Source organism: Solea senegalensis, linkage group LG2, assembly GCF_019176455.1.
Source record: "Solea senegalensis isolate Sse05_10M linkage group LG2, IFAPA_SoseM_1, whole genome shotgun sequence".
Taxonomy (NCBI): Eukaryota; Metazoa; Chordata; class Actinopteri; order Pleuronectiformes; family Soleidae; genus Solea; species Solea senegalensis.
The window spans coordinates 17,648,623-17,672,299 of record NC_058022.1 but is presented as its reverse complement, the minus strand read 5'-3'; the positions used below and the strand labels follow the sequence as shown (position 1 = coordinate 17,672,299).

The window sequence follows — 23,677 nt, the reverse complement described above, 5'->3', positions numbered from 1 at the left end:
GCAACATTTATATTGTACAGGTAGGATGAGGTTAAACTGAAATATGAGCTCTATATACTGTAATATATATGGTATAATGTCTCAGTCTTAGTGCCACTATTGTGATTTGGTGCTAACAAAATGATACAGAGCTCCATGAAGCAAAAACCAAAACAAAAATGTGTTACAAATAAGCAGTGGTGGATGGTAAACGTTCTCATTATTAACTGTACGTTTGAATAGTCAAATGTTCTAATTCAAAACAAAAACAGCTCCATTATCTCACATTCAGCGTTCTTCATACAAAGTGAATTCTAAAGTTATGTTAATATCTCCCATAATGCACCACACTGTGCCTTTTTGTGATTGTAATTCAATCTTTTTAACTATGTGTACACATTTTACCACCTTTATGATATTCTTTGTGATCTCTGCACCCCAAGGTATTTAACTTTAACCAGTCAGAGCTTACAGAGCATAATACAGCTCAGGATTCATTATTAGAGTAATATTCATATTATTACACCTTGGGGTTTTTTTATTGTCTATGTAGAGGGAAACATTAAAGCAGCAGCACAGAGTTAACCGTATATGCAATAAAGGTGCATCACTTATGTTTGATATTTTAGGAAGTCCACTTCATTAAGTATATTTTTCAATTATTTATTCTGTTTTAGATGCGGACACTCCAGGAGAAATGCTTATTTAATTCCTCGATGCGATATAGGCATCAGAGAAAATGATGAATATATCGGAGCAGGCAGTCTCACATTGCACAGTTTTAAGCGGTGATCTATCATATACAGTGGTTTTCCCAACATATTAAGATGCAGGTTATTACTTCCCATACATCATATGAGATGTGACAGCAAATGCTGTGAAGGAGAGACATTTAATGACCAAGTGTCCAAGTGAAAGCTGATTAGATGCTTTGGAGCTGAATCCTTAAAACGGCATTAATTATGTCAGCACTCTTTTTCGGCATCGGCGCCAGTTTAATCTTTCTGCCACTGTACACCTTTGACCTGCTGTGTCGTCTTTGTTGATTCCATATATTAATGTAGAAATAATGAAGGATGACAGGGTTGGCTGAAGTGTGTGTGTGTGTGTGTGTGCTGAAGAGGTTCAGGAAATGATGGGATATCATTTTATAACTTGTTTGAAAGGTTGAAAAATTACAGTATTTTAAATGAGTTACCATTAGAATAATGAGACCTCATGTGAAGACGATACAGGACGAAGTGAATTGCATATGATATCATAGCAGAGGCTGCTGTTAATAACTTATCAGTGGACTGGCGTAAATTACCTAATTGTTATAATCTCCAGGTGTCAATAACATAGAATATAAGTGACAGTAAATGCAGTAAATTACATAAAAACTTCAGCAATTGCAGAAGAAAAAATGCAGGTGTGGGAATTCGGGGACTTCTGTTTGGCCCAAAGGACATTCTAGAAAGATCTCAAGGGGTGAGGAGAGCTTTTGGTTTAGGAACTACAGAACTGCATATCTTCTTCCTACACATCATGTGTTTCTTTTGGCTTCATCAGACTGCTTCTTTCGCTGCACATTGGGGTGAAGCAGCTGGTTTGAGCACCTCAAAGATATGGGACTGCTCAGATGGCCTGGTGGTTGGAACAGTTACCGCTTTAGTGGGAGTAAGAGGGCAAAAAGTGATACCAAATATGTTAAATATTGCCTCTTTATGCTTTCCTAAAGTAATTTAATCAATGAAGTATTCAAGCTGTTAATAATATGGGCTTTTGTTTGGACAAAGCATGCAATATAAATCTTACACTTTATTAATCCCCTTAGGGAAATTATTTGCATTTGACCCATCCTAGAATTAGGAGCAGCCACACTGAGCAGTGCCCGGGGAGCAATGGGGGTCTTTGACCTGGTGGGGACTTGAACCGGCAACTCTCCAGTTACAAGCCAAGTTCCCTTTCCACTTGGCCACGGGCTGTCTAGACATATGAAGACATATCCTCAAGTTCTGGGAGCTAACGACAAAAAACCAAAAAAAGTTAATGGAAAATAGTAAACAAAGCAAAAACCGAATGGTTTAGGGTTTGAGGGTAAACCAGGTACTACAATCCAAGTGCTCGTCATTTAGTTGAAGACAGAAACTGAAAGCTGGATCCATGAGGAACTACACGTATACTGCGTTTCCACATGTAAACAGACTATAAAGTACATTTTTAATTGTGAATTTAGTGTGTTGTTATCTGTAGGAGCCAGTGTTGAGTTGACTTAGTTTAGGGTTAGTTTAAGTGGTTGGTGCATAATTACTTGTTACAGTGTAATTTGTGAACAGTTAAAGTAGTTAACTGTTGGCCTTAAGCCTTTGATTAAATATTCTTGCAAGGAAAGGAAAGGGCTTTGAGGCCCTTCTGATGTTATTTTGTCATTAGATAAAAGGTAGCGTGGACACTTTGATATCCTTTGACGGCTATGATATAAAGAGGGATTGGGAGATATGTACTGGAAAATATGTAGCAGTTTGGGTCAGATGTGTCTGTTAGAAACTGTACTAGGTTTGATGTAATAAGGTTTTTTGACGGCCAGGTCCCACAACGTTGCATTAGGTTACGTTGTCTTACTGTTTGAATCAATACATCGTCATTCACAACCTGGAACGTCAAGGGAATATGTGTTGTTGATTCTAGAGAAGCTTGGATACACATGGATAGAAATGTAACTTGGAAGTACGGCAAGTGGAAAAAAAACCTTCACACAACTCTTTCTTTCCTTGGTGATTGATGAATTATAACAGTATCTATGAGTCAAGCCCATAGCGACCAGCCTACAGCTAACGACTTTGGAATTACGTGTACATTTGCCATACTATGTTATCAGTGAATTAAATATTTAAATTTAACATGTTTCCTTAATCTCACATTCCATTATGACTATATATAGTATAATACATAATTCATTATTAATATATAACATGTCAGTACTGTTGTTGCATAGAAAAAAATAGGTGATGATTTTTCATTCCTTCGATGTGCCAGACTCTGCTGAGTCTCTATTATTATATGGCTACTACAGTATGCCTTTCATTTATATAAAATAATAATGACCTGTAAAACTGCTGCTTCAAGGAGTTTTTTGGGTGGTGATAGCGGTTCATTATAGGTTTGAGCCTGTGCTTGTTGGACTGTGAAGCTCACCAGTGTTTGAAAAACAAAATCAATAGTGTATGTAGTTCCTGTTTTTAATGGTGTGTGCATTATTTCTGAGCTGGACTCTTCAGCGTGACCACACAAGGAGACACTCAGGGGAACTGTATTTCTTTCTTCTTTTCTTTTTTTTTAGCCTCTTTTAGCTCATAGTTTTGGTTTCATTGCAGATGTAATTGTTTTATTACTTCTGTCTTTTCAGAAACAAGAGAAATGTGGGGGGATTTTTATTTATAAAAAAAGAAATAAACTGACTGTACACTTGTTCTCTTTTGCACAAACACCAGACAGATCAAAACAGTGGAGGAAGTGGGACGTTTACCTTTTAGGGATTAGCAGTGTTGCTTTAGTTACTCATGGTGTTCATGTGCCCTCAAGTGGTCAAAACATTTTGGTCAGCCTTAAGCGCCACTGACAATGGTCCGCTACACATATAGACTTTTGTTATTGTTGATATCTCAGAGCATGTGTGTGCCTTTATTGAACATACCACAGAAAGGGAGAGAAAGAGTGACTTTATTACATAGAGTTTTAGTTGTTTATTAAATTTCAGTGATTGACAAGCTCATTACAAAACAATGAGGGGACAAAACAAAGATCAATAATTGTTCTAGCTTTCTTGAAGAGCATAATGAGTTTACGTCCTCATTTATTTTCTTTTTCCCTAATGATGACGTTCGCCATCTTGGTCTAGTCCAAATCAGAAGTTTATTATCTAACATTTGACTTGGACAGATTTAGGGCGGACACCTCACTTGCTTCTTCTCTTAATTATGTCTCCCATTTTTTTTGCTTAAATCGCTGCAAGCTTTTTTTCAGTAATGTGTGCTGCGAGATTTAAACCTCGGCTAAAAGCGTGAAAGAAAAAAGATGTGATGTATTTTTGTGTGTGGTTGTGTGCAGGCAGTGTCCCTGTGTCCCTGTGTTCAGTCCAGGTGTTGATGTCCACCAATGTGTCTAATTACTGTCCCCCTGTTGCGCGGTTGAGGGAGAGGGTGTAAGACAAGCGCTATTGATTTTTGTGTTTGAGGAGGTTATAGGATGATAATGGATGAGGTGAAGGGTGGGTGATGGGGACAGAAGAAAACATGGCAGGAAGCAGAGAAGTATCTGGGCTGGAGAATGAAGGAATTAGTTGGAATGAATGACAGGGGAGCTGTAAAGAGACGCGAGCTCTGCTAGCATGATCATTTCCTGCCCCCCTTTGACTTTGCCTCTGTCTTCAATTGCTTTTGCTTTTTCCCACATTCTGCTTCTCCTCCCCTTTTCCTTGGATCCTCCCTCTCATCTTTTCCCTCTCCTTACCTTTCCCTTTCCCCATTGTCCCTCCCTTTCACTCTCTCCTTCCATCCATCCATCCTTACCTCACTCTCTTCCTCTGACTACCAGCTGCAGTGCAGAGATTTCCGCCGAGACCCCTGTCAGGCTGTCATGTGACCGGCATGGAAGCTGTGACATCACCGCCCCCTCGACCGACTGTCAGCCCTCCGCCGTTGCCATGGCAACGTCGGCAACGACCTGCGGAGCCGAGGCTGGCGAAGAGACGCCTGCAGGAGGAGCGGAAAGAGGAGAGGAAGCAGGAGAATGCGTAAGGATTCCTTTTCATTTTTAATATTCTGTTTCATGTCGTCTCTGTGTGTGTGTGTGTGTGTGTGTGTGTGTCTTTGTTCACCGCTTTTCACTGCTTGCCTCACAATGTGTAGAAACACATAGATCTATTGGTATGCAAGGATGACAGGGACAAGCAAGGGGACTGCGACACAAACACACACATACACACTCATGCACATGCACACTCAGACATACTGATGCAGAGGTATTTGCAGAGACGGGAATGAGGAGGCAGAACTGTTTTCCAGCATCAGCTCGACGTGTGAAGGTGCAGTGGGGAGAGGATTAAACGCGCTACATTCCTGCTCCCTGCACCGCTCCTCTCTGCTGGATAGCTGCAGACTGACACAAGCCTCAGCTGCAGCTAATATTGTGCTGCCTCTCTGTGCATCCGCAGAACAGAAGAGTCGGACTGACATGGAGTCGCATCTTGCGTGCAGGCTGTATGTAGTAACTGATGTGGATGTGTGCATTTGATTCTTGCCGTTCTCAGTTTTTGGCTTTGAATCCGCAGTGGACCCTGACTCTGCGTTCTTTAAGTAAGAGCTGCTGTTTGTTAATTCATTCGGGCATGAATTGTTCTCTTTGATTGCTGCAAGCTGTTTATCATTGTGTGCTGGCAGGCGATTAAAACAATGCGACGCCTTTCAGTTGGGTGTAGTTGCAGGAGAATTGTCAACATGCAATCATGAGAGAGCCAATCAGATCATCAAGTCCAGTGGATAAGGATGATGGCATGTCGGAGGGATGACCTTTGAACTTTCAATCTCAGCCAACTCTCAGGGGCTTGATAGACCCTAAACAGATTTTGAAAGCCACGTGAGGAGTGTTTGTTCATGTCAGTGTCAGGAAATACCTCGTTTCACCTCAAAAATATATGAAAACCCACAGATTATATATGAAATAGTGGGCATAGTCTTCTGGTCTGCTTGTTAAGGCCAAACAGGAAGTAAGAATATATTGAATAGCCACTAGGGACAACTCCCTGGTTGCAAAAAGAACACCATTTGAATGGAAGTTTGTAGAAATAGAGCCTACTTCTCACTAGATCTATGTCACTTAACATCTTCCTGAAGAGTTAATGTTCTCTATCGTCTTCTTCAACAGAACATGAGGACAGTTTTGGAATTCAAATTCCTATTCTGAGGATAACTGACGATAAAGCATGGCACATATGATTGGACACATAGTGTGAGTGACAGCTGGTGTCATCCAGTAATTTTCGGCTCCAAAACCTCAGCAAGGTGCCGACCTAATCGAGAATCTCAAGGCTTCAAAATGGGAATCAGATTGTTGTGGGTGATGTCACGACTGGGTGCGATTGGTGAAAATACTGGAGATACTTTTAACTGTGACTCCAGGGACAGCCCTCATCTTCAAGGCTGGATGGTTTTGATAAGAGCAGATTCTTGGTTGTGCAGCCTTGTATTGTTTACAACACTTGACTGACGCTTAGTGCTGGCATCTCGGCATGAACTTTGGATTCTTTTCAGTTTTTCAGAGAGATGCTACAGACACTGAACATGCTGACGTTGTAAATGAAAATATCTCTCATATAGGGCTGGTTAGAGAACTTTAATGCTTTTGTGTTAGAGAAGGACCTTGCTCTGTTTCAGCAAATGGAGCCAATACAGCATCTGCTCATGATTAGCTTTCTTGAAGCGTGCAGAACGTTACGACCAGAGACGGAGCTCATACCCCGAGGCCTTAGCAAGTGTGTGAGAGTGTGTGTCTGTTTGGTGTATTAAGAGGCTGGTGCTTGTTTAAAGAATGAAAGTATGTCAAGAAGATCTGAAGTGACTTGACAAATATTACTTAACAATTGTTAGTGCATGGATTGAACGTGAGAGCAGAAAGTTGCTCAGTGTTCGGCTGACAGATGATGACGAAGGTGACTGGACCGGCTGAACATTTTTCTCTCGTGTCATCATTTTAATCTCATCCCGGGAGATGTTTTCTTGTGTTGCTATAGAAACATGACATGTGTCCTCTCACCCAGCAGCACAGCAGTCTGGGCTGCAGGCGCTCCAGCTCGGACGCGGCCTATGAGCTGGCGGAGACGGTGAGGGCGCACCGCGAGTGTCGCCTCCGGCCCCATTACAGCGACCCCATGCCAGCCGACGCCTCCAAGCGCAAACAGCTGGAGATGAAGATCGCTGCTGCTGCCCGACACCAAGGCCATCGACGAGACCGCGACAGAGACAGTGGTGAGTACATGACACACGAGTGACAACTGTGTCACTTAGTTTGACGTTTTTTCTGTTTGAAATCCATTTCATAGCAGTTGAGCAACACTTTTTTTTTTACTGTTTTAGAACATATCTATTTTGAGTGAATCTGAATGATTGTAACTGTAGCTCTGGTGGCTGGTTTGTGCTTCACAGTTTAATATGAAGTAGACACCTGTGGAAATCCTTTATAACACTTGGTTTATCCATATTTTATGCATCAGCTCTGATGGAAATTGTTGTTTTTTTTCAGTAATAGTAAAATATGTAGCTTGTAGTATAACATCCTGGACAAAAAGATTTATTTCTACACCTCAAGGCACAAACAGCACACCATACATGTTTTATGAATTGAACCGTGCCTGTAACTCAATCCATAATCGATGAGGCCATCAATCATACACTGATTCCTTAAATGAACCCTACTACAGTCCACTTAATCTATCCCACATTTCCCTTCATGCAAATCATTATTCTTTTAGTTTGACCCTCCAGAACATCTCCACCACACACACACACACACGCGCTAATGCTTTTTCTGTCAACAGAAACTCTTTGACACCAGCCTTAGAATGTCAGTCATGACATCAAATGATGACCTTGTTTCTCTTTCCTGCACATAAGAGGAATATTGACTGGTAGTTGTTTTGAAACCTAGTTTGTTCCGCCATCACATTATGGTATTTCATTTGGTTTCAACCCTTTATGAATTTGCACTTTGGACATTATAAATATTTGTCTCAGGGAGCTGGCAAGTTAAACTGTTTAAGGTCCAGTTTTCTGTTGTTTGCATTTATACATTCAGGGTTTCAGTGTCTGTCAGCTACTTTTGCCTCAAAGATATTAAAGCATCTCATATAACATCTGTTTGGACAGTGACACCATCACTGTCCAAAATCTGTCCAAAAGATGACAAGGAAATCTGTTGCTAGGTGTGTTTTATTGGTATGTGATAAAGGTGATGCTGATAAAAATCATTCCCATCCCTCACTTATTTGGGCATGTAGTGCTAGAACCAACAATGATCATCATCAATGAGTTGTTTATTGACAAATAATAAACATGGAATCAGTACAATGAACCAGGAGTTTGACTGTTACATTTAAAAGGTATTTGGGAGACAGTAGACCTCTTTACAGACCTCAAACATGTCTTCTGTTCAGGATTTTTTAAGGTACCATAGAGCCATAGTTAGCACAACTCCCCCTAAAATGCTGTAATGATATAAAAAGCCTCAGTGTGCTTTATCAGCTCTGCCACTTCCCAAGTTCCCAAAGATGAGGAAACGAAGTGGAGATGAATGACGAAAAGCAGACTTGTGAGGGAGAGAGAGAGAGGGAGGGAGAGAGAGAGAGGGGGCAGGACTGTGGCTAAACCAGCTCTGTGTTTGTGGAGATTATGTTGCTGAACTGTGACCAACTTGTTGAAAATGTTGCTTCTCTACATGTCTGTTGAACAGGAATTTTGACAGCAGAGCATTTACATTGATATTCTGTACAAACACTGATGCAACAGCAACGTTTATGGACTTTGGTCCCCCAAAAAAGGCCAGAATGTGTGTGTGGCGGTGCATTAAGAGGAGAGAACAGAACTCCTCCAGCGTGTGTGTAAGTGTGTGTTTGGCTGCTTTTACATGATTTACAACACAACGTTGGTTATTAACACATTTTTCTGTGGGGTGAAAAAGTCATTCGAGATATTTGTATTGCTTTACATGCACTTCAATTATGGGGATTATTTGCTGTGCGTACTGTCTCTGCAAAGGAACTACATCTCCATAATATGACTATGTAAACAGATTAATGGCCTTAGAACACGAGTATTACCAGACTCACACACACGATCTGTATTGAAAACAAAGGTTAAAACCTCAGGAATCTGGAATGTAATTATTGGAGAAAGATAATATCTATAGCCCAAATGATATAGGCGTGGGGAGGATGTTATTAATTGTGAGTGTGTGTTGTTTGAATTGACTGTGCAGACTCAATCCATAAACACTAATGAATCTGCACTTCGCCAGCTCCTGCAGCACTCCGCGGTCGCTCAGAGCCTCCTGGTGAGGAGCGCCAAGTGGGTCTGGGTGTGACTCGGTCCAGGCAGCACCGCTGGAGCACCATCAGCAGTCTGAGTGCTGACAGCGGTGTGGTCGGTCTCAGTGATGAGCGGGAGGAGGAAGACAGCGAGCCCCACCGTTACCGCAGAAACAGGGGAGCTGAGGTTGAGCGGGTGGACAGTGGCATCGGGCCAGGTCTGTCCCGCACCTGGAAGAGACCGTCTGCGTCCCTCAGAGCCTGGGAGGCACAGAGACCTTGTCCAGACTGTGGACTGAGGGACGGCTCCTCCAAAGAGCGAGGAGAGCGGATGTGTGAACGTTGCTCCAAACTGCGCACAGAGCGCAAGGAAGCCATCCTGGAGTTTCTGAACACAGAGTCGAGCTATGGCGAAGACCTGCGGATCATCAAAGAGGAATTTTACTGTCCCATGCAGAGCGCTGGGCTGCTGACCGCCGAGCAGCTCACTGTGGTGTTTGGTAACGTCCAGGAGCTCATAGACGTCAACGACCGCTTCACTGATCATCTGCAGGACACCATCGACCACGCCTTTGACCAGGTGACCCGCTCACTGTCTCCTTCACACATGTTTTCAGGTTTCGAATGTTCCTGTTACTTTCACAATTACATAAATGTAATTCTTTCTTTTGAGTGCAGATTCTTACATCACACACTGCAAAAAGGTTCATATTAACAAAACCTTTTTGTTTGTTATTGACTCCAGGGGGACAAAATGATGGGTTTCAAGCTTATATAATTTAATATCTCAAAAGGCTTGACTTTAAAACTCAGCAGTTAAAACAATTAAATGGGTTAAACAGTATGTAAAATGATGTAAAACTGCAGACATTAGCATTCTGACAGCATTACCCCCCTCCACCACACACTCATGCTCTCCTAGGTTGCCAGACATTCTCCAAAAGACAGATAAACGCTATACACTGGCTGTAATGCTATCAGTGAAGCCACTGTTTAACCTGAACATGTAGACGTCCATGTTCAAAGAGTGAAGTGATGACAGTCGCTTTAGTGGAGACAGTCTGTCTGTTTAAGTTAGAAGGCAAAACTCGCTAGTGGAAAAGCGCCAATAGATGAGAAGGGACAATGTTTTTCTATGTGGTCGATAGTATGTATACCTCCCCAAGAAACAAGACTGATGATTTTACAACACGATGATTTTATCATGAAGAGACTATATCGATAAAGCTCTGATGAGACTCTATTCACAACAACAACAACTCACATGCACGTGTGAGTCACTGTATGCTACAGCTGCTGCAGTCACATTATGAATGTAAATGTCCATATTCCGGTTATATACAGTACTTTTTGGTGACTGAACTCATAGCCAACCAGCAGTTCTCTTAGGTGATTTATTTCTACTATTTCTGGAAATTAGCTCGAGATGACTTGAGTTTTTCAGAGCAGGAAGTAAATGTGTTTCAAACTAACTTGACCACTTTCTCTCATGGTGTTGACCTCAGGGAGATGAGGATCTGCTGACAGTGTACATAGGAGAGATCTTTCTGGAGTTTGTCAACATGCTCCCAGCCTTCCAAACATACTGCCTGCAGCAGTCCACCTCGGTCAACATGCTCAACACGCTGGAGAAGGAGAAAGAACTGCTCAGGTACAAACACGGGACAAAGACTCTTCTCTCTGTTGGTTCATGAGATGGGAAAGTTACTTTGCGAGCTTTCTCCAGTTCCTGCCATGACTGTTCTGTGTAATTCTTCACGGGAAAGACAAGGGGTTATCACTAATTCAGAAGAGGTTTCTATTTTGAGAGTAGAGCTGCAATGGTTCATATTTTTAGACAGAACCACAGCTCATTCATGAGTCACGCTGTCCTGTGAGTCCAGTTAATTAACGTATAAAGAGATCTCCCAGGACATGCACAGACTTTAATAAAAGCTTCATTTTCTTGAAGCTTTGTGTAAGTTAATGCAAGGCACGGTAGTCCTATAACCTAACTGTATCCAGCTAACTGCAGTCAAACACCAATCACAGCCATTCTATCACTAAGGTAGTGGATTTAAATTAGACATTGTTTTTTTGCTACACAAACACTGCCTCACACAGCTCCTGCTGGCAGAACTTTGCTGCCACCATCGCAACCTCGACCTTTCTACATTGTCGTCTAACAGGCTCAAATGTCTGTTGGATCAAGGTTATTATAGGTTATAAAAACATTTTTGTGAACTGAAATGAAAATAAAAACTAGAGTTTAAAAAAAAAATTTAATAATCCACTGAAAGTGAATTGTGTGTTTACAAAACTAACTAAACTAACTAAAATTGTCATGAAAATGTGCTTCGTTTCTGTCTTTGTAGATTTCATACATTAAACCTTTTGGGTTTATTTATTTTTTTACAATATAAGGAGTTGTGTATTATTTACATTTTTTTATTATTATTTTATATATATATATATCATTTTTATTATTTGTGTATTATTTATTATTATTATTATTATTTTAAGGGTGCACCTTACGGCACAGATCTGTGTCGTGTGAGGAAGGGTTAAAATGGCAGATTTTGTTGGGTTTTTATGACACAATACTTATTATGAGCTTTTAGAATCTTGCACCTGGCAAATAATCCATATTACAAAAAACTAAAAATAACACTAACACTAATAAAACTCAAATAAAGCTGAGCATTTACAAAAAACTACTAATAAAACCTAGCAAACCCTCCCTTAAAACTAATTGAAACAAACTAATTTTAAAAAACAAAAGGTCAAAATTATATAAAAAACCCTAACCCTAACCCTAAAATGTATGAAAAATTACTATAATTACCAAATTACCAAAAATTACCAAAAATTACCAAAACTATTATAACCTTGGTTTGGATTAGCATGTTGCTTCACCAATCGTGGGAGCATAAAGAGCAAAACCATCAGCGCCAAACCCTAGTTGTCGCAGTCATTGACAGTTAGAAATAGACAAAAGAACAGAGACAGAATACTTAGGATTAGAACATTCCCAAGTGAAACTGTATTTTTCTGTTTCTCTTTTCAGAATCTTCCTTGATGTCTCCCAGAATGACAACACAGCCTTGCGTCGTATGAACTTGCGCTCCTTCCTCATGGCACCCCTCCAGCGCGTGACCAAATACCCACTTTTATTGAGCCGCATCAGTAAGGTCACCCCCGAATGTCACCCCGACTATTCTCGTCTGCGTGAGGCCAAGAGTCGGGTGGAGTCCCACTTGGAGCACATCAACATGAAGACTAAGCAGGAGGGCAACGGCGTCAGCTGGTCCCTCCGTTCCTTCCGCCGCGACAGTCGCAAGAACCGGGAGGTGATCAACATTGAGATGCGAGAGCTGTCGATGAAGACGGTGGGCTGGGCCAGAGAATGCACCCGTTTCGTCATGGAGGGACCACTCCAACTGTCGCAGCCAGCAGATGGTCAGTGGGTGAGGAAGGGAAGCAAGGCCCTCAAGTTCCAAAATGTTCAGAGTCTGCTGATGGTGAGCACTCAGCGGATGGGTGAAGCCCCAGGACAGGGCACTGATGTAGGTGCACGTGGAGATCAGGGGGAGGGTGGTGGTGGTGGTGGTGGCGAAAGCGTCCGAGACGGAGTGCTGATTCTAATCAAGGACAAAAGCAGCGGGAAGTTCACAGTGCTGAGAGAGCCCATCCGTCTGGGCAACTGTGTGGTGTCAACGGATCCTGACTGCGAGGACACGTTTGAGGTGCTCGATATTCGACGGGAGTCATTTGTTTTTCGCGCCTCAGACAAATCGCGCACGCAGCAGTGGTTCCATCAGTTAAAGAGGTATACGCGAGATTTGGGCACATGGAGGAAAAGACGCAACGCTTTGCCGAACATAATGATTAACACAAGCCAGACCCGCTCCTGAGACCAACCATCCGTCGCCTTTGTCACACTGTACATACTTAACTCCTCCTTCTGCAAAATCTGACAAGAAAAGTTTGAGTGACACCACTGTTATAAAGAAAAACAAAAAAAACCCCATCTCTTCTCAAAGTCTAAGAGGAAGATTACAGCACTTTTTTTTTTTTACAAAGCTATAAGTGCTATGAGCTACTGTCATGAGGATTTAATTTAAAGCTGAAAAAAATGTCAGTCTTGGACAACCAAAAAACTTGGGCTGTTGGTCAGCCTTGATTGTAAAGAGTGTTTGCTCTTGGAGAAAAAAGAGCTGAGGTGTGAGCTGTTGAATGGCATGACTGAACATGACTGACTGCAAGAAGAAAAATTGTAATGTCACCTTTTTATACAAGACAGTACATGGGGCATTGGTTTTGGTATGAAGTGTTGAGGATGTGGTCAAACAGCATTGTTCAGTTCAGTGGTTTCTCTTTGTCCTACAGCCCTCTCCTCTCTGCGTGCCGCCCTCCACTGTCCGTCGGCGGTAGAGCAACTTTCACTGCCAGAGATGCAGTTGAGCAGACCTCCTGTATCACTGTGTTTTAAATGAGAACTCACATTACAGCAATAATATCTGCCAGTTTCAAAACTCGTAGCTACTGCATATGTTTTTCATTTCACTGTATTTCCTTTGGCATCAGATGCTTTATTTCCCTCGAGTTTCACGTGGTAGGTTCAATTTGAAGTCTCAAATATGCTCATGTTTGTTGGCAAAATTGAATGTTATCCTTATCTTCATCTTAGTGCCATGAAAGCAGCTGAAGAGAAGTGTCGTCAACCTCCTATGTAAACATCTCATTTAATCGATTATCACACACGCGACAGTTTCCTCACTGTGGGTTAAAGGTCCAGTGTGTAAGGATCTGTGACATCTAATGGTGACACTGCAGATTGGAACAAATGGAAGACTCACTTGCTACCCGATCTGTACCAGAAACCCAATTTGTTTTGCACATGCGCGATGCACAGCTGCTTCCTGTTGAAATAATTTGTCAGTTTCGGGGATTTTAAATAAAACATTTTGTTTTAGTCGTCATTCTTATAAAGTAAATACACGTAAGGGTTTCTTCTTTCGTTTTATGAAGGAGGCGACCACACCTGTCATATAACAATGACGCACTTTACAAAATGTGTAGAACAATTTGGGTTTCTGTTACAGTTCTGTTATCAGGGAAAGATGCTGGCCTCTGCATACCAGAAAGGAGGTTGTTCTCCTTTCTGCACAGTATTTATGGCACGCTGGACCTTTACATGCCGAGATTCTAAACCTTGGATTTCTGGGACAGATAAACTGGTATTTGTTTGGTCTATACAATGTCCAAAAATAGTTTCGATTTAGTCTGCTACCCTTAAGTTATTCTACAAGTCTATAATCAACATAAGAGAAACAGGTGAATAAGTGGCTTAAACAATCAGTTGATTATCAACATTGGTGACTTGTGTCAGTCAGCGAATATACTGGTTTATAAAATTTCAAAAAAATATCCAAACCATTTTGTCATGACACAGTTTTAATTGTGTGACTTAGCAATGAGCTGTTGTGCCTTGGTACTCAATTACTGTTAAGTTGACTGAAATGTGTGCAACCAGCCACAGTAGCTTTTATCCCCAAGATGTGGACTAGACTGCCCTCTGCTGGCACATGGTTGAGGTCAATAGTAAATGTAACGTGAAGATTCCTCTGGCAGTCTTTGGCTGCTGATAATATGTGACCACTTTGATCCTCTCTCTTCTTTGAGTGGTTGTGTGTTTATTTGTGTCTGTGACAGCTTTATTTTGTTTAATGCACTTTATTATAATTCAGTAACACAAGACTTTCCAGAGGCAACTGCTGGAAAAATATGTTAAGAAGGATCCCAGTCGACCGAAGCTGATCTCAGTTGACACCGTCAAACCAAAACTGCTATTTAAGACCAACGCTGTTTTACGTTTGCAATGAAGTAGCACTTCAGAAAAAGTAGCAAATCACTGTTTTTTGAGGGCAGAGTTGCTCAACACCAACACTCCTGTGCTGTTAAAGGAAAATGTTTCAGATGAACTCTTTTTAAAATGTATTAAAAATAACTACTGAATTGCATACCATGACTTTCCTTTTCCTCTTTTGCATTTGAATGACCTGATGTATTATTTCCCTCAATTAATTCCATTAAAGGATTTTAAACACAACGTTGGCCCTTTTTCTTGTGTGTGTATTAAAATCTGATAAAGCTTGAGATGTAGTAAGAAGAAAAACAGAAGGTTTACAGTCATTTTAAACATCTTTTAAGACAAAAGATTCAAAGACGTGAATATACACATTACAGGTGGAGGTTGGTATTACTCCAGAAACAGGAACGCAAGATGGTCAACATGAACAAAAAGCAGTGATGCCGAGGAGAAACAAATGAAGAAACGCTTGGGAAAAACATGACCAAGCAATACTTGATATTGTGAATATTTTGTAATAATAGGTTTCTAACTGGCAAAGTAGCTTTATAACATATGAAGTGCATCTTTGTCATTTCTTTGGCTCGACCTCTCTTAGAGCTTCATTTACAAAATCCTGTGTATTAAATTAAAAGAATCTTATGGAAATATGAAAAGAAGAATATGCTTCAAACTTCAATGATCTTAATCTTGCACCAAATGTCCAAAATCAGGCAAGAGCCTTTAACACAAAGTCAGAGTCCCAAGATATATCAGGCATCGATGAATTTGGTGAAAAACAGAAACACATTTCACGTTTTTGTTTTTGCAAATGAACACGAAACAAATGTAAGCTCTGCGCAGCAGGAGCAACCTCTTCTTATCCTCTTGTATGAACTGAACACCAAATGACTCAATAAAAGGAAATTGTTGCAAATAAGAAACAGTTGCAAAACCAACTCAGGAAAAATGCCATTTGCATCAGATGATGCCAACGACACAGATTTCCAAAAAACAATTAACAACCAACCAAACTTCAGTCGCTGAGCTTCTGAATGAGGGATTCTATCTCAAACTCCCCACTTCTGCCACCCCTCTGACAGACTGCCATCCACGTGAACCATGCATACACTCATGCACTAACTTTCCTGCACATATACACAGTCTGTCGTTGGCTGCTGGGGCATCAGGCAGATCCCGGGGTCTAGCCTTCAAGGTGAGATAAGGTCTCCGATCTGCAGCAGCCGTGGAGAGGTTCCAGCTCTGGGTAGCAACTGCGCCCTCCTCCATCTCCCACAGCCAATCACGACTTCTGACCTCTACTTTCCCCCTCCAGACTCTGACTCCTTGGCAAGGCCACGGATGGACAGGTCGTACACCACCTCCTCAATTTTCTTAACGTCGTACTTCAGACCGTCGTAGCGCTTCCGCAGCGGGTCATTCTTCAGATTGAGCAGGCGGAAGCCGGAGTCTAGCTCGTTGATGAAGTTGGAGATGCGGAGTGGCCGGTTGTAGTCTCCTGCTGTGACGCTGTTCACTGCCAGTCGTGACTGGAGGTACATCATCGCGTATTAAACACAAAGCTTAAACATATCGATTGGCTAATTTATTAGGTTTAACTGCTTATCAATGCAAATATCTAATCAGCCAATCACATAGTAGCAAGTCAGTGCAGTTTGGCATGTAGATGTGGTCCAAAACTGCTGAAGCTCAAACTGTGCGACACAATGGAGAAGAAATGTGATGTAATTGACAATGAATGTAGCGTGGATGTTAATGGCAGACTGGCTGATCTGAGTATTGCAGAAACTGCTGATCTACTGGGAATTTTGCCAAAGAGTTTACAGAAAATGGTTAGAAGAGAGGGAGAATATCGATTGAGTGATAATTATCTTGGTGTAAAAGCCTGGTTGATGCCAGAAGTTTTTAAAAGTGCTAAACTGATTTAAAATATATATAAAAAATAAATAAATATTAGAAAGGACTAAGCTACTGTATGGAGAAGAGCATATCTGAGTGCACAGCACATTGAACTTTGAAGCTGATGGAATACAGCAGCAGAAGAACACACTCATACTTCATTCAGTGTCATGTATGAGTCCTAAAGTGGCCATTGAGTGCAGTTTATAATGTGCATGCAGACATTTCGAGCCCACAAGTCATTTGTTTTGGCTCCACATTCCATAGTGTGTAAACACATCTAGACTAAGGGTACAGTGACTGACATGCCTTTATATCAAATGTATTTTTTTTTACTGTATTTATAAATGACCAATAAATGAGTCCAATCATAAAGATAAGGAGACAGAAATTGGGATTGTTTCAGACCTAGCACGCTGCTGATCTAACTATACAGCAATTACAAAACACTCACCAGTTCACTAGCCATGATCAGCACACCTGCCAGGTAATCCTCAACATCCAGGTGAAAGCCTCTCTCTCGCACCACCTCAACTGAAGAGGGCAGAGCAAAAAGGAGGAGAGTAAGGCCACATTTCCCACTGACAAGTACACACCAACACACAAACTGCTACTTACTGCCAAGGATCTTAGCCACCTCCTCCCGAGTTACAAGCGCTTCACTCTCCAGGTAGACGACAAAGGCTGCCAAGAAAACCGAGCGCTGCAGGACAAACCTCCAGTGTTCGTGGAACCTTAAGTGGGATCAAAGAGATCAGATTAAGACCCACCCAGTGTTTATTCTGCTTGAGTCCTGGCTACAAGCATTTATCAGAAAGCAATTGAACTACAAGGGATCCAAAAACATATTAAACAACAACAAGTGCAGTCTGAGGTTTTCAAATATTTGTACTTTACTAACCAAAACTGAAATGACTTGTGAGTGCACCATTAAGGGAGATTAGTGTTAGTGCTGATGATGATTCTATTAATACCAAAATATCAGTCACAGCATAAAAGTTTAGCTCTGGTTAAACAACAGTAAAATTTAGATCAAACCATGTTCAGCATGAAGAAAATTAGTTAGGCAGCAGAAAATGTTTAAGCAGATATGTCAATATGTGAGAAGATGAGCCTGTGTTATTACTGAGAAGCTGGAACAGAGTTGATTTACTAAGTGAGCACACAATCACATGAGCTGAGAAGTGACTCATACCTGTAATACTGCTCCATGGGAAATTTTGTTTTGAGGTCTGCAATGTGTGTCCTGACTGTGCAGAACAACTCGCGCGCCTTTGCACATTTATTGGGAACTGAGGAGAAACATAGGTCAAATTTGGGGGAATACACCACTAAGTTCACATAAATCCATTCACTCAAATCAAGTCAAATACTTACTTTCCTTGAATCCACTTGGTTGGTGGACACTTTGGAGTACGGTGAGTATTTCTCTAGCAGTCTGCTCCAGTATCTGAACCACCTTACGAATATCCTATAAAAAAGGAGAGTGAACTATTCAGCAAGGCTTATGTTTATTCGATTGTTTTTCAAAGAGAAAGACAAATCTTAGGCAATGACTGAGACTTTCACATAAAGTCTAGATTCAGTAAATTAGGGCTGCAAGTAACTATAAAATCATTACATTTTGCCATTATTATGTTGAATATTTGATTGTTTTGGTGTTTCAGAATATGACCACAATAAAAGAAGGTAAAATCAGAGAACTTCTTTGTCATTTCATAAAAACTCAATATAGGCTACTGGCTATTACTTATGTAATTGATAATCAGTTCATTTGTTACTGTATACTCGATCATCGAATAGCTGTTGCAAGCCATAACTAATGCAATGCAATGATTGTGAGTTGAATTTAGCAGGTGTAAATAAACTATGCCGTATGTGCACAGATGATGACAGCATGACAGCAATAAACGGACATTTTTTTTAAATGAGTGTTTGTCTTTATCTGCTGGACTGTGCTGAGCGTGTGTAAAGTATGACAACCACAGTCTCTCAACTGGTAATCTATTGTTAAAGTTGCATGGCTATTACTGAAGGCCTTGTTGCCTTATAAGTACAACATCTGTCTTGTTTAAACCAATCTGTGAAGTAAAATGTGTTGACAGCATTTCGGCTTTTGTTAGCAGCTAGCCAAACGTCTCTGAGAGCTAACGCTAACGGGCTCCACGGTATTACCTCTCTGGTTTCCTGGTCCGCGTCCAGGAAACCCTGGATGTAACCGAACATCTCGGTGACAGACATGTCTGCTCGGTCAAACTGATGAGGATGATGATGTTGAGGCGTCCGCGGCTAGTTCATACGAACATCAGCGTGCACGAGACCCGTCGCTGCCGCTCGAACTGGCGCGTGGAGATGACATCACCACTTCGCCACAACGTCACGTTGTAGTCGGTCAGAAAATCTTCAAGTTTGAATGTCCATCCATCCATTTTCTACCGCTTATCAACATGAATACGCGCGTGTAATTATTGATACCTTTATTTTTTGATACACACTTTGCTGTTCCATATGTTAGACGTGATTATTTTTTATAAACAACACAGCAGCACATACTGTATTTTGGTTTTGGCTCCTGTGTCTTACTTTGGGGCAGTTAACAATTCTGGGACGCAAATTCTGTGTTATTCTTTGGAGAGACCCAGGTTGAGAGTCTAAACCAATCAAAATATATTTTACCTGGTATACGTTGAAATTATAATCCTTATTATTAACTCTATAATTAACTATTTTGACTTTACTCGGCCTGTATCCTTTCTGAGTCTTTATTAATCAACAAAAAATCTCATACAATCCCCAATTTTAAACAACCTGAAACATATTCCAGGACTTTCTAAGAATGCTGACATGAACTAATTTCTCTTAAATATAAATTACAATGTGAATTGATGTAATGCAGGCCAAGAAAAACATGATTCCTTTGCAAGTCTCAGTGTGTAAGTGCTTAATTAATGAACAGAAACAGCTTTGTTTCCTGGGCAGAAATGTAATAACCCCTCTCCTGAGCTTGCTTGGATTTATTCTGGGAAAGACACGCTGCATTACCTCATTCAGCCTGTTGATGGAGCCAAAGGTGACACCTTGAGCATGTTGCCTTCAGTTGCTCCTGGAAAACAGACTACTAGCTACAATAAATGGATAAACATGTTCTAAAGATATCTTTCTTATGTAGGTGGAGATAATAGCCACATACACACAGTCAAAACAAAAATATGTCAAACGTAAACCAATACACATAAATAAATCATTATATTTGATGAAAATGTGAATTAAATTCCACTTTTATCCTTTGGAAGTGCGGCCTAATTATAGTGTACCAGTTTGATAACATGTTTGCCTGGTGTGGATGCGTTGAAATTATAATTTTTTTATTGTCAACGAGTTTATTGTATTTAAGTATTAATGAAGAACTTGTGGTTCTTCATTAATACGAGCCCCATAAATTTTAACGGCTTCTCATTCCCAGAGACTAAGAAAGAAAGAAAGAAAGCTGTTCCTGGTAGTTGTCAAATTTCCCACGGCTCTCGAAGGCATCAGCTCAGCGCGCAACTGACGCAGCAGAGCAGCGGAGATTCTCAGTCAGACTCAGTCGCCTGTTGCTCTTACCAGATCTTTTTACAGGACTCATTACAGACCAGGTTGTCTGTCCTTTCATGTTAACTCTCTTATTTATCTGCCGTGCTTGTGAAAACCTTGTTGTATTCGTTGCTCCAGGACTTTAGTTTGAAGCCATGCAGCTGACTTATGTTCAGTCGAGCCTCTGAGATGGAGAAAACCTCAGCAGAAGATGACTGCGTGGATTCAGGAGCCGAAACTGGAGGGTGAGTGAAGCAGAAATCACACAGAGAAGTGAGTGACTGATCATGGATGTAATTAACAATACATGCATATTCACATGTTCTGGGCTTGATGTAGTTTTAGGACTTATTAACAGTGTAATTGAAGTGAATAAGAAAATCCGTTATACAGTGAAATGAAATGTGCCGAATGAAAGCGAGCATGCGAAAAACTTTTGGTGCTTTTTAAATGTAGCCACACGAGCTGTATAACTTGTCAGATGAAGTATATACAATTAAATTGACAACTTTTTGAGTTGTGTTTAGTGTTATGGAACAGAACGAAGGGGTTTCCGCTGGGAATATGTGAAATTATTATGCACTTCAATCTAGTTATTAAATCATGTGTTGTCAAACAGTGTGCAGGATCAGTCTAAATAAAGCCACACACATGTAATGATGCCAAATATATTGTGTGTAGAATAGATATAGATATAATAGTTAAATGTTATATTTCTGGATGTGGAAAGTTTAATCACCAGCTCAGTTGTTAATATTGTCGCTGAAGGTGGATCTTCACTCAGTGCTGCTTTGATGTTAGAGAGTTAAATGAATTATTGTGTTGTTCACTTTGTTTCCAGCCAGTAAACAAAAGTTTTTACACAGTCTCTCCTGCGGTAGGCACACAACTGCTTGATGTGGCTTTGTTGTTGTTTTGAAGGGTGTGGGTCTTTGTGTGTGTGTGTGCGCACGCACTTGTATTTGTTACTACCTCTTTAGGACCTTTTCTGGCATAAACACTAACCTTGTCAGGACCAGTTGTCCTCATGGAGACAAATGAGGGCAAAACCTAATTTCTGAGGATAGGTTTAGGGCTAAGATTTGAATTGTGGTTAGATTAAGGTTTGGGAGAACACTTTGTTTAGGCTTCCCAAATGAATGGCGCTCAATGCAGTGTCCTAAGAAGAATAGCTGTGTAAACCTGTATGTGTGTGTGTTTAAGTGAGAGACCCTTGATGACTCACAACCCCATGTAAGACACTATAATCAAAACATGTAGACTTCAGAGATGGTTGTTTACAAGCAAAGTTACACCAGTTTGTGAGTTTGTTTTGTTTTCTAAATGCTCGCGAATTGCATCAAAGTGTCACGAAGAAAAGTCTTAGGCCACATCTACACAGCGTAGTACATGTAACATGCCGATGTGTCCTTGGGCAAGACACTTAGTGGCCTCCGTTGCTCCTCATACATAGATGCGCTGTATGAAAGTGTGAGTGAATGGCAAAAGTGTAAAGCAGCTTTGAGTGGTCCTCAAGACCAGAAAGAAAAGTGTCATATAAATACAGACCATTTACCAATCAGGTCTGTAAATGGTGCTAAATGATACACCAAAAACGGTGAAGGAGACAACAACAGTGGTGCCAACTTGGAGACTGTGTTGCTCTATGTAGCAACTTTACAGACCTTCAGACCTTTGTCACCAGTCGCCTTTTTTTTCCTCAAAAAAGCGACTGGTGACAAATACGAGCGAGTCGCGACTTTATGGCATAACCCTAACTACTTTCCGACAAGGAAATGGCCAGTACTGCCTGAGTAGCCTCGAGTGAGCTTCATCTAACTGTATTTACTGCGGGTGGAGATTTGGTCTGACTGTAAACACAGAGGGAGAGAAACACTATGACCACACAGAGAACACAGAGTAAGAACGAGCTGTGGATGTGCAGTGCAGCTGACTGTGTGCACAACAATCACTCATCTGTTCATTCAAGTAAAAATAGTGCCTGTGATAATATGTTTGTTATCGCCTCTCCCTATATTACGAATCAGTTTCACTGTTAATCTTCAACACCTTGTTTTTTCTTAACTTCCGTGTCTGAAGTCACTGAGGACAGGACATGTTCTAGTGCTATAGGTTCTAGGTTCTAGTGCTATCTGCCGTCTTTGACTTTAGTTACCTTTTATTGAAAGTAGTTGGCTACCCTGCCAATTCATTTCCACACACAAGAGAAAGATGCCGTTAACAATGGCGTCATCTGACGATATATATGGACAGTGAATGCCAGCGCAAGAGAGAGGTGGGACCAATTACATGCTGTAACATATGATCATGCTGATTTTGATTTTTAATTATTTTGTCTGTGTAGATTTAAAGGGCTCTCTATCCCTTATATACACACCGTTGACATTATTAATTCATTTGTTTGATCAAAAAAAAACAGAAGAGTCACCCAGGTGATAATCACACAGCTGATCCTTCCATCCCTGACTGATTCACTTCCTGTTCACATCTCTTGTTCTCAGTCATTCTCCTCCGAATATCAGCCAATATGAACCATCAACCCCCTCCAATCAATCATTTCAGTGGCTTTATGGATGTACGATATTGGAGTTTTTGCCGATATGCCGATATAGCGGGAGTGCTTGGGTCAATAACCGATACCAATGTATATGTCTTTCCTTTTGCCCAACTGCAAAGATAATTTAGTCTCTTCTGTAGTGAAATTAACATAATACTTTTCATACATATGAAAATGGAAAACTATTTTAGTCATTAGTCATATTGGCAGATCTTTGCCTATATCCGATAATACATTTGAAAGCCAATATCTGCCGATACTGATGTTGTGCCAATAATATCGCGCATCCCTAAAATATTGTACGATTACTACTATTGATAGAAAAATGACATCCAGTAAAACATTTATACAGGAAGACAGGATCTTTGAAAAATAAATAATGAATGGGAGCTCTAAGGTGTGTGAATCCTTTCCTTGTGTTGAAAGTCCACCTAAACCGTAGGCCTAAGACATTCATATTGTGAATCCTCAAAGAGTAGTTCTGGTAATATAATTAGCATATATTACAGCCTTTTGTATAGTGTCGCAGGAGAAGAATAATGGGGTTTTCATACTCTGAAATCATGAATCTAATGTTGGAAAGAGCAGCCCACGCTCTCACCTCTCACTCACTGAGATTTACTACTTAGTCCCAGCCCTGAAATGCTGCCAAACATCATGGAACATTGACAGCTAATGAACCAGATACTTTTCCTAGAAGTTGGGAGGGAACGCACCAGATCTCAATCTTGGATTTACAGTGTACTAATTGCTGTGCTCT

The 23,677-nt window shown here is 40.8% G+C and overlaps 3 protein-coding genes across 9 annotated transcripts in view; 2 read left to right on the top strand and 1 right to left on the bottom strand.

Moving 5' to 3' along the window:
- The window catches only part of si:dkey-91i10.2 (uncharacterized protein LOC555224 homolog), a 55,081-nt gene extending 41,759 nt beyond the window's left edge, over window positions 1-13,322 (top strand). For 3 of the 4 annotated variants that reach the window (XM_044017774.1, XM_044017780.1, XM_044017772.1), the window contains 5 exons: window positions 4,555-4,753; window positions 6,776-6,983; window positions 9,028-9,617; window positions 10,543-10,688; window positions 12,084-13,322. In XM_044017774.1, the coding sequence (XP_043873709.1) occupies window positions 4,555-4,753; window positions 6,776-6,983; window positions 9,028-9,617; window positions 10,543-10,688; window positions 12,084-12,930 (1,990 nt within the window). In that variant the 3' untranslated portion in view covers window positions 12,931-13,322. The remainder of the gene's footprint in view (window positions 1-4,554; window positions 4,754-6,775; window positions 6,984-9,027; window positions 9,618-10,542; window positions 10,689-12,083) is intronic. The other variant, XM_044017789.1, reaches the window with a different exon arrangement.
- Window positions 13,323-15,208: 1,886 nt separating this feature from the next.
- tsn (translin) lies at window positions 15,209-19,146 on the bottom strand. Its single transcript, XM_044017799.1, has 6 exons — window positions 18,963-19,146; window positions 18,165-18,258; window positions 17,983-18,079; window positions 17,406-17,521; window positions 17,242-17,321; window positions 15,209-16,417 (listed from the first exon to the last, which is right to left on the bottom strand). The coding sequence occupies exons 1-6, from the start codon at window positions 19,026-19,028 to the stop codon at window positions 16,187-16,189; spliced, it is 684 nt and encodes a 227-aa protein (XP_043873734.1). The 5' UTR covers window positions 19,029-19,146; the 3' UTR covers window positions 15,209-16,186.
- Window positions 19,147-20,345: 1,199 nt separating this feature from the next.
- Window positions 20,346-23,677, top strand: part of LOC122765288 (protein FAM124A) — a 32,966-nt gene continuing 29,634 nt past the window's right edge. For 3 of the 4 annotated variants that reach the window (XM_044019459.1, XM_044019458.1, XM_044019457.1), the window contains exon 1: window positions 20,346-20,605. In XM_044019459.1, coding sequence (XP_043875394.1) covers window positions 20,572-20,605 — 34 coding nt within the window. In that variant the 5' untranslated portion in view covers window positions 20,346-20,571. Of the gene's footprint in view, window positions 20,634-23,677 lie in introns of all 4 variants that reach the window. The other variant, XM_044019460.1, reaches the window with a different exon arrangement.